Here is a 10518-nt window from a genome sequence, read left to right as displayed (position 1 = left end):
TCAATGAACAGACACACCTGATTGTTATTAAAACCAGATTACCTGACATATTCAGCTGAAAACGTTTTTCTAGCCAATAAAGAGATGAAATTAGATACTCTTACACTGTGCACTTGGGCCTGACATGGCACTATATCCTAGTTTTAAGAGTTTGTTCTTGCGTGGTGGGTAAATGCTAGACTTTAGACTATTGATTAAATCTGCCATTTGTACTCTTCACTTTGTGCCAGTACATGAACTGCCTGCCTCCTCCCATTGGGGCAGTCTTTAGGGCTGCTTGGAGTACAGAACTTTTCTTGTCTAAATTAAACATTAGTCTGACATTTGAATGTTTTTTCAAAAGTACATAAAACACAGTATTTATAGTATTTTAGGACAAAGCTTAGCTTACTTTACACTGGAGCTCAGTTTCCAAAACTGTTGATTTGGCGAGACGGGCCATTGAGTTCTGTGATGTTTGGTGTGGGGGAACAAATTATTTTGTTGCAATTAAATGATTTTGAGGAACCTATTTCTATTTACGACTGACAACATGGTGTAAAAAAAAAACCCCAGGTAGGACAGTACAGCAAAAAAGACTGAATAGAATATAGAAAATAGAATAATACTCAAATACAGTAACAGCAGATGATTAGCTGCAACATGAAGGGTACTAAGCGTGTGAAGGACATATAGTCTGTGTTGACAATGTTTACGATCTTTGGTAAGATGTTCAAAGGTAAAAAAATTTCCAGAGTGAGTCCAACATATTTAAATGTAGTTACCTGCTCTATTATGTTGCCATTGATGGAAACACTGTTTGCACTAAGAGTATGTGTGTTAAAAAATAATTTCCTTTGTTTTGTCAGAGTTAATGTAGAGATAATTGTCTTTACACCAATGTGTGAAATGCATGACTGATCTCTGATAGTCTAGAACATATTGTGGAGTGTTGGGGAGAGCGAGAATTGCAGTATCACCTGAGTATTTATAAAGTGGTGATGACCTCATACAGTCATTGGTGTACAGCATGTAGAGGAAAAGGACTAAGGAACAACCTTAAGGAGCCCCACTGTTGGTAATAATGGGGTTGGATATCCTCATGAGCATGAGAACGCCTCTGACTGTGAATTATAGTGATGGTAGCATCATGTTGTGGAGCTGTTCAGAAATGTGTGTATGAAAAAGGTGGCCTACAAACCTGACTCAGTTCTATCAGGAAATGGGACTCAAAATTTTATTATTATTCTGGCAAAAATATTTGTCTTACTTCATGTCAGACAGTGGAAAAATTCTGTCCTTTTATACATACTGTGTATGTATGTGTATGTGCAGTGGCTTTTCCATAAAAAACAAACAACTGATTTGTATGTCAATTGTGTGTGGGTGTGTGTGTGTGTGTGTGTGTGTAGGGAGCAGGGGTATCTCTCTGACCTGTGTGTTGACACCCTGGCGTGTGATGGGCGTTTGTGCAACAATCATGACCATTGGCGCCATAGGAGCTGCTGTCTGGGTCGTAGGTCAGACTATTTTTCTTTCATAGCTAATCATATAACACGTTTCTCCATGAATATGACAAGAATAACTGGCAGCTTTCAATATTTCTGATGTTTTTACATGATTTCCAATAAAACCTAATGGCCTGCTCTTTTAATCATATTTCTGTAGTTACATACTGCACCATGGATGAGGACACAGGACTGTATGATGGTAAGTGATATAAGACACCAAGATGAATTAAAATTAGTCATTTTTGTTTGATCCAAGATGGTGCCACAGATGGCAGGCTTGGCCCTGCGCTCCATTGTTTATTGCAAGTTTTAGAGTGGTTACTCTGCCCTCTGCCACCATTTGGTGATAACTTTCCCTAGAGAGAATCTCCTGAACATCAGACAGTCCTCTATAGGCCATTTTCCTTCAATTTATATCAACCCCACCTTCACTGAGGTCTACGTTGGTGGTTTCTCCTGGTTTATTCTGGCCACTGTTTACATCCAACCACAAGCGATGATTCTGCACACAGACCCGGAGATGGATTAGCTGGGTCCACTGGTGTGGTCAGAACCACTTGGAGCTCCACCCACTCAAGAAAAACGGATATCCAGTTGGACTTCCAAAAAACATCCATCCATGTTGTGGTTTGGCACATCCACAAAACATTAACAGGTTTAACTGCAACAGACAATTTGGTCTGCAGGGAAGATCATCAGGGTGGGCCTTTCCTCCATCCAGGACTTGTAGAAGTCTAGCTTCAGTAAAACAGCAGCTAATATCTTTGCAGAACCCACACATCCTGCACAAAAAATTGCATAGACTTTTACCTTCAGGTTTGGCACTACAGAGAGCTATTTACTAAAACCAGTAAAGGCATTTATTGACAACCGATGTGTCTGTTATATTAAATCACAAACATAATTATAGAATCATATGTTTTGTTGTCTACTGTAAAGCTATTTGTTTTTAATTGTTGATTAATTTATCTAAAGAATACGAAAAATAAAATGTTACTGTAAAGTCATCTCCATTTCATCTCCAGTTCAGGTAAATTCGCCCGACCAACATCTCAGAGTGTTCGACTCTGCTCAGAAGAGGTGGCGTCAGGTGTGTTCCTCTTCAGCCAACGAACTTCTTGCTAGCATCAGTTGTGAGGAAGTTGGATTTGTCAGGTGAGATCATTTATATAGGACCTCATATATTTCCAAGGCATTTTTAATGCATGAACTGGTTTTATGGATGTGATAACAATGGAATTTGTTTGTTGCAAATCTATTTAGAAATAACTTTGAGTTGAGTCTAAACTTTATGTATCAGAGTCTGCAGAAAACACCAAACCTATTAATGCAGAGTTTATAAAACAGTCATTAGTTCCTATTCAGAACATAAACATCTAAAACAATAATTTAGGAAGTATTTCTTAATAACAAAAACTTAATATGTTTTTGCTTGCTAGTTAAAAAAACAGACTAAAGGTTGTTTGACTGCAGGGAGTGATCAGATTTGTTAGTTAGAAAACGGGAGGAGAGGTGGGGGGTGGTTCACAAACAGATTTGTTTATGCATATGTAGCCAAAGCTGCCATTTAAACACCTCCATATAACATCTGTGAACATGCACACAGCCTCAGAGCTTCCAATCTGATTTAGGCTTTAACAAATGGTAAAATGTTAATTTACAAATTTTTAGACCTTAAACAGAAACAGTTACAATTTTCAACATGAAGAAACCATATTTTATGGCTGTTTTTAACTGTTTCGTGTACAATGATTTTTATTTTTTATACATTTATTTTACTGACACAAATCTCATTCCACAATAATCTCTGTCAGAATAAAAATAATTTTACTTTTTCCTAAAAGCATCCCCATAAAATCAGATTCCAAACTATTTTTATTTATCTGAGGTAGGTTAATTACTTGTTTATTATCGATGCAAACTCCTGCTATAATGTAGAAATGACAAATACCTGAGGAATATTACTCTCACTTAAATATAGAAACCATAAATTCATCATTTTCAAATCTATGAAAAATACTACAGTAATTTAATACAATGATATATGAGACATAATACGTGATTAGAGTTTGTGTTTGTTCCAGTGTGGTGAATTACTCTGTCACATCAGTGCCAGAAGCCAGTGGTGACGTTGGAGACTTCTTCTGTGTCCGGCAGGAAGAGCTGAGCTATGGAAAGAAAATCAAAGACTCATTGTACCCATGGTAACTAACACCGCTGTACTTTATCTCCTAATCTGTCTCTTACAGTGCCCCCTTTGTTGTTTTATTTTGTATTTTTTATTATTAGTATGAATTCACTCTCCTTTACCATGTAAGAAAGTTGCATATTACTTTTTACTTGTGTTTATGTATCTCTGGTTGTCTTTTAGTGCCTGTGAGAGTGGGGAGGTTCTTACAGTGTTATGCCAAGGTGAGATGTCAGGCCACCATTCATTCTGGGTGGCATACTGGCCCACTTTAAATGTTGCTACCTTACACCTACCCTTCATCCTTGTCTACATGCTGCATTATAGCTCACAGAATACCATGTTTTTGCGCATGCTGTCTCGTTTTGACCGTGTTTGTTTAGATTCTGCATTTTCTTTCCTCGGAAAATTTTTATTTCTAAATTTATTTCTTTTCTCTCTTTTGCAGACTGTGGCAGGCGAAGTTTTGCTGCAGACCGTATAGTTGGGGGTGTGGATGCAAGGCAGGGCAGCTGGCCCTGGCAGGTTAGCTTACAGTATGATGGCATTCACCAGTGTGGAGGATCCATCATCTCAGATCGCTGGATTGTTTCTGCCGCTCACTGCTTCCCAGAGTAAGTGAGGCAACAACTTCTGAGTTGGACATTTTGTGTGTTTAGAACTTGTAAAACATTGTTTCACAAATAATGTATAAGTATATACAATTTTTAAATAATATGACGATATTTTGAGGTGTTTTGATATGTATTGATGTGTGGAGAGCCTAGGAAAACTATTTATTTTTTACTTATTCCACCCAAGGCGCAACCGTTTTATCAATCGATGGCGTGTGCTGCTGGGCTCCATCTACAACAAACCTGTCAATGCTAACGTGGTAGAAGTGAAGACCATTGTTTACCACAGTAGCTACCTGCCCTTTGTAGACACCAACATTGATGACAACAGCAGAGACATTGCAGTGCTCTCCCTCACACAACCGCTCACTTTCAACGGTAAGACATTGTAAAAAAAGGAGCTTTTTCGTGTGTTTTATTTTATAATAATAATAATAGTAATAATAATCATCATATTTATAAAACACAATGATTTAGTTACAGCGCTGCATTAGCCGACCTTTTGGGTTTGGTAAAGTGGAGACTCTAGTAACGCTTGAAGTACTGATAAAGGCCACAATTTGAAAGGAGTTAGTCAGCTAATGAAGTTGTTCCCCAGTACTTTGAGTGTTGCTAGAGTCTTCACCAGACCTTTGACCCTCTCCATGTACTTAGGGGACCGGTGAAGTTGTGCCAGAAATCTTTGGACCTCTGGCCCAGGGGATTTAACCACTCTGCTCCTGTTATAAATTGTCCTGATAGACTGGCGACCTGTCTTGGGTATACCCCGCCTCAGCTGGCACCATCATCCCTCACGACCCCAATAGGGATAAGTGTGTTGGAAAATGGATGGATGAAAGTCCAGCCTGGGTGCTTGGATGACAAACAAACTCATATAATACTGGTTTATTCACTATTTTTGTAGTTTCCCAAAGACAGAAGTACTTCTGTGTTTTTTTGGGGGAAATTTGATCTCTCCCCATGCGGTTATATTCAGAATAAAGCCAGGTGTATATACATGCACATCATGATTGTATTAATTGATTTTGTGACCATATAAACGACACAATCTGATTATTTAATATGAATACATTTTAATCCGATTGTGAAATTTTGTGCATGTAAACATAGCTACTGTAACCATTAATACAAATATCCTTGTCATACACAGGTTGTGTGAACCAGGTTTCAGTTAAAATGATAACATCAGCAAACAATGAGGGTGAATTTGTCTTTAACAACCACTCAGTCAAACGGTGTATGTAGCATCAGCATGCTGTTCATGCCAGAGTGACCAATGCAACCACACTGGCCAACTTGCAACAAATATTGGTTGAAGAAGAAAAGGATGTTATCCCACAGCAATGTGTGACAAAGCTGGTGAAAACTCTACTGACAAACCTGTTTGTTAAATTAATTGTTCAAACTTCAATCATCAAATCTAATTAGGAACACCAAATAAGAGTAATTTGTGGAATAAACTATTTGGCATTGCCAGAGAGGATTTTGGACGTTTTTCATGGACAAGACGCACATACTGTATTCAACTGTGCTGCTCATCCCATATATGCATTTTGCTTCAAATTGTGTCACCATTTAAAGAGAAACAAACAGGCTTTGGAATTGGGTTAGGGTGTACATCCACTCCATACATTATATTGGTATGTTGATGTCTATGCAGATTTCAGTAACTTGATTGCATCAACAATACACTCTATATTTGCACAACGTAACAGTCTTGTATCAGTGGGACATGACTGACATCTAGTGATGAGAATGTATAACTACATAAACACAATCTGTACCTAAAGACATGGTGATCTCAGCTGTAACGGGTAATAAAGCCAGAAAAGTACATCAGAACATTGTGTCTAACATTATTTAATGTTCATTATTTTCTGTTAAATGAAGCCACTAAATACCATTATCCCCCAAGGTCAATCTACTGGGTTTCCTTATATAGAAACCTTTGAATAATAAACTGAACCTGACATTATTGCTTAACAACTAGGATCAAATTTGAAATTAGAATGTACGTAGTTGACATTGAATATATGGAATATATAGGAACCAGGACACTTTGATGACAAATGGGCTACTGGAACAAAAAGGTGATGGACTCGAGAAGACAGTAAGGCACTATTGGTATGCTACTGCTCCAGTAACCCTAGTCAGTGGGGCTACATGAAAAGACTGGATGCTTCGATACTCACAGTTTAAACTAACAGCGAAACAGCTAGTAAGTCAGTTACATCCACAAACTGCAGCTGCTTTCACAACTGGAGATGCAAGACATAGTTTCACAACTAAAGCAAAGGGGAACTAATAGCTAGGGTTTTTCCGACCCAATCCCATATGATACCTGGGTCAATACCGGATATGCTACTGTTGAATGAATAAACCGTGTACCTTGCCATGTGAGTGAAGTTATGTGGCTTGAAATAAACATAAAAAGTTATTTTAATGTTCACTTTGTCCTTATGGTTTTTAGTTCTACCACATAGTACAGGATGAGTAGGATGGCCTCTTGCTGTGGTAAATCTAGACTTTATCAAAGCATGTTGCAAATTTACTTCTAGTTTAATAGAATTCTTCAAATTAAAGTCCAAGAAAAGTCAGATAAAGATAAAGTATATTGTCACTATAAAATGAACTGAGCATAAGAAGGTCAGATAAAAGTTCAGCTATTTAAGGTGCATTAATACTTATGTCCCCATGTTTGTAGAGTACATCCAGCCTGTCTGCCTGCCAGCATACGGACAACGACTGATAGATGGACAGATAGGCACCGTGACGGGCTGGGGAAACGTTGGATACTACGGTGGGTGCAAAATCTTAACATGCAGGGTCTTTTATTTTTTATGGTAAAGGTAACGTTCAAATGTTTTTTATCGTCTAAAGATTTTTTTTGTATTTCAATACCATTCACAAATGAAATGGTGGACTCTTAGCTTAGAATTACTCTTTTAAGCACATCTTTAACAAACTAACAATAGTATGGTACCTGTTGATATAAAGATGTTTTTTCCCCCCACAGGCCATCTTGCAGATGTTCTCCAGGAAGCAAACGTCCCCATCATCAGTGATAGCGTCTGTAATGCTCCTGATTACTATGACAACCAGATCACCACCAGCATGTTCTGTGCGGGCTATGAGAAAGGTGGCATCGATGCCTGCCAGGTCAGATATGAGCTTAAATGTGTTAACAACTTTGGATTATTCTATTTTATTGTGCATTGTATGATTTTTTTTTTCCACTTCTGACGACTGTAATTTTTTGTGGACTCAGGGGGACAGTGGGGGTCCTTTCGTGGCACCTGACTGCCTGTCTAAAAGCAGCCGCTACCGGCTGCTCGGGGTGGTGAGCTGGGGAACGGGCTGTGCCATGGCCAAAAAACCAGGGGTCTACACAAGAGTTGCCAGGTTTCTGCCTTGGATATCCACAGCCATGAGGGTAAGAGCCTTGTCTGCACACTTCTGAATGCAAATGCACCAGGACCTGGATCAGAAATGTTGATAAATACTGTATTTACTGGAGGTGTTGTATCTCAGTCAAGGTATTCCAAATGTCTCCTTATTTCCAAAAACACAGATCTGTTTAATTGTTTTATTGGTATTTTAAGCCCCAGGGTTTTAAGTTAAACTGGTGGTGTCAAATATACAACTGGTTCATTTTAACCTTTTTACAAAAACAACCCCTTTTGATTGGGAATAAACTTTTCTGCTCTGATCTTTCTGCAGAACTATCACAACTCACCAGGTGTTCACAAATTGGCTCGACCATGAGATTCCTGCAATCATCTTTCTGCTCTCTCTACTTTTGGATGAGACCAGGAACATTTTCCATCGATGATACTGTGACCCTGTGACAGGGAAGTGAAAAACTGTGAACTTCCGCTTGGGTCAGGGCTTCAGACATTTATTTTGACTGAAACATTCCCCACTTCCTGAGCCTTAATGCATCACCGAAGGTTTGTCAATACGGTGTAGCAAACATGTTAAACCAGTTGTTTTGTGCCGTTATGAAGACATATGGAGGCAAGAAATATACCTAATATCAGAATCACTAAACTGAATTTTACTTTTGAAAACCATGTTTAGTTTATTTTTTTTCCAATATCTGTGAAGTAGACATTGGACTTGAAGTAGAGATATCTGTTTTGGCATTGGAGTTTAACCGCAATATACTGCACATATTAAGCTCGATCAGTCTGAGCTATTCTGGAAGGAAACTTGATTTAAAAAAGGTTATCTTTCTGGAGATTTTATCAACCCTTTAGATGAGTCGCTGTCTTCAGTGCTGGACTTACTGCTGACAGTGCGTATAGTAGACATGCTAAGTCCACTTAAACACTATATATAAGCTAACTCAAGCTGACAAATCTATGCATACAATCAGAAACCTAAAGAAATCTAAATGTTTAATATTAATTGTTTTCTGATGTTGCAGCACAGTGGAAATGCCAGTTTTCTTTTCACTTGTACTTATGTGATATGCACCTTCTCTTTTGTGTTTTATAATACATTTTATAATAAAATTTCCACACAACGTTCAGTATGCCTTATACTTTGTAGCGAATTGCACATACGGCGGAAATTGAAGTTCATGTTCCAGTGTTTAGTTGTTGAAAATAATAGTGGGTTACATCCTTACTTTTTCACTTTTTGTCATAAGTATTTTAATGGAACCTTATACAAGCGAGAAATACAGAGTACAACAACGTGATTAATTGACATGATGCTGCCTGTCAATATATCTTGGAGGCTCGTCAGTAACTAACCAATCAGCGATCACAATTTGTCCAAAGGTGAGAGGCCTCTTACCTGCAGGAGCCGCAGACTCTTCAGCTCCGGCAACATTATCGGGATTTTACATTACGAATGCATTGGGGTCAGAGGGATTTTATTAAAAAACATCCATAAGAAATGGTTACATGTTGACAGAGGGGAAAGTACAATTCAGACATGCGTTATGCTGATTGTTGGGGTGGAATAAAGTTTATTCCTTTCCCAAAACCTAAAAGGAGTCTAGAAAAATTTAAACAATGTAAAAGACAACAGTGATCAAGGAGAAACTAACACATGTTCATCTGTACAAAGATAACTCAATTTTTGTTCATTATTGCATTGTATGCTGAGTGGTTAAATTAAAGGGTAATGCTTGACGCTAGGTCTGCTGTGTTTTATGTGATCTGGATATATGTATGTTCTGGTTGTCTAAGTGTTTCCTTTGTTAGTTATAATCAGCTAAAAGGACAAAGCTTTTAATAGGTAGTGTAAAGTAAAATTTGCACTTCTAATACAGAATTTCACAGTGAATTCTTTCAATTGAGAGCTTGACGGCAGCTTTAAAACATCTAATGCAGTCTACAGTAACTATTTGAAGTTACCAATATATATTTTAAGTTGGATACTTAAACTTGGGCTTAAACGTGAAATTGTGCATGGTTACCTTGAAATAACTTCACTGACTTGATGTACAACACGTTTACATTTTTTCCCTCCCATCTTCTTTGCTATAATGTTGGTAGATGAGGCAAAAAGACCTCCGTTAACGCTGAGCTTCACTTTCACCACCACTAACAACGTCTGCGTTGTCAGGGGTTAGATCGGCGTGGGCCGAGCCATCTTATAGCTAGCATCATGTCAGCTGTGAAGCGAAAGGAAAGGAACACTGATTGGCAGATCATGCTGCTCAAGTGTGCAATAATAACCAATTCCCATAAAATGCAGACTTTTTCTATTGGTCATTTTTAGAATTGCAACAAAAAAAAACCCACATATCTATGTTTAGATGTATAGATAAACTCTGATCGTGCTGTTCCCAGAATTGTCATATTAAACCAGAACCACAAAACCAGAAACAAGCAAAAAATGTCTCAGCAAGATAACATTGTTTCTCTTTGTGTTAAATTTAACAAAACATGCATTAATTTTTATACTTACCAGTCAAAAAATATTGCTACGCAATCTAATAAAAAAAAACAATGAAATTATCGCTATGTGTGTGCTGAGAGCTTTAGACCAAATGTGTTAAACTAGTTGTTCTCTGAGAATGATGACGAGTTCTTTAGTAGACAGAATGTTTTGCTGCTTGCTTCTCATTCACACAAAGCTCGCTGACATTTGACATAAAAGTCAATACACACCGGCCGTTTCATTACTGGAGGTCTTATAGACACTTTGCAAAATTCAAGTTGCTGCTTTGAGTGTTTCATGAAAATAAAAGTGAATCAAAAACACAGAA

The 10518-nt window shown here is 37.9% G+C and overlaps 1 protein-coding gene across 1 annotated transcript; it reads left to right on the top strand.

Annotated features, from left to right (window-relative positions):
• Nucleotides 1-1391: 1391 nt before the first annotated feature.
• LOC118556264 (serine protease hepsin-like) lies at nt 1392-9436 on the top strand (the record flags this gene model as incomplete). Its single annotated transcript, XM_036129049.1, is given in 11 exon segments — nt 1392-1499; nt 1648-1689; nt 2516-2645; nt 3575-3694; nt 3862-3902; nt 4127-4292; nt 4480-4670; nt 6997-7092; nt 7309-7451; nt 7561-7725; nt 8013-9436. Coding segments are annotated over 11 exon segments (1247 nt in total), but the record flags the coding sequence as incomplete, so codon positions are not given.
• Nucleotides 9437-10518: the final 1082 nt, after the last annotated feature.

Source organism: Fundulus heteroclitus, unplaced genomic scaffold, assembly GCF_011125445.2.
Source record: "Fundulus heteroclitus isolate FHET01 unplaced genomic scaffold, MU-UCD_Fhet_4.1 scaffold_132, whole genome shotgun sequence".
Classification (NCBI taxonomy): domain Eukaryota; kingdom Metazoa; phylum Chordata; class Actinopteri; order Cyprinodontiformes; family Fundulidae; genus Fundulus; species Fundulus heteroclitus.
This window is presented reverse-complemented; position numbering and strand designations above follow the sequence as displayed.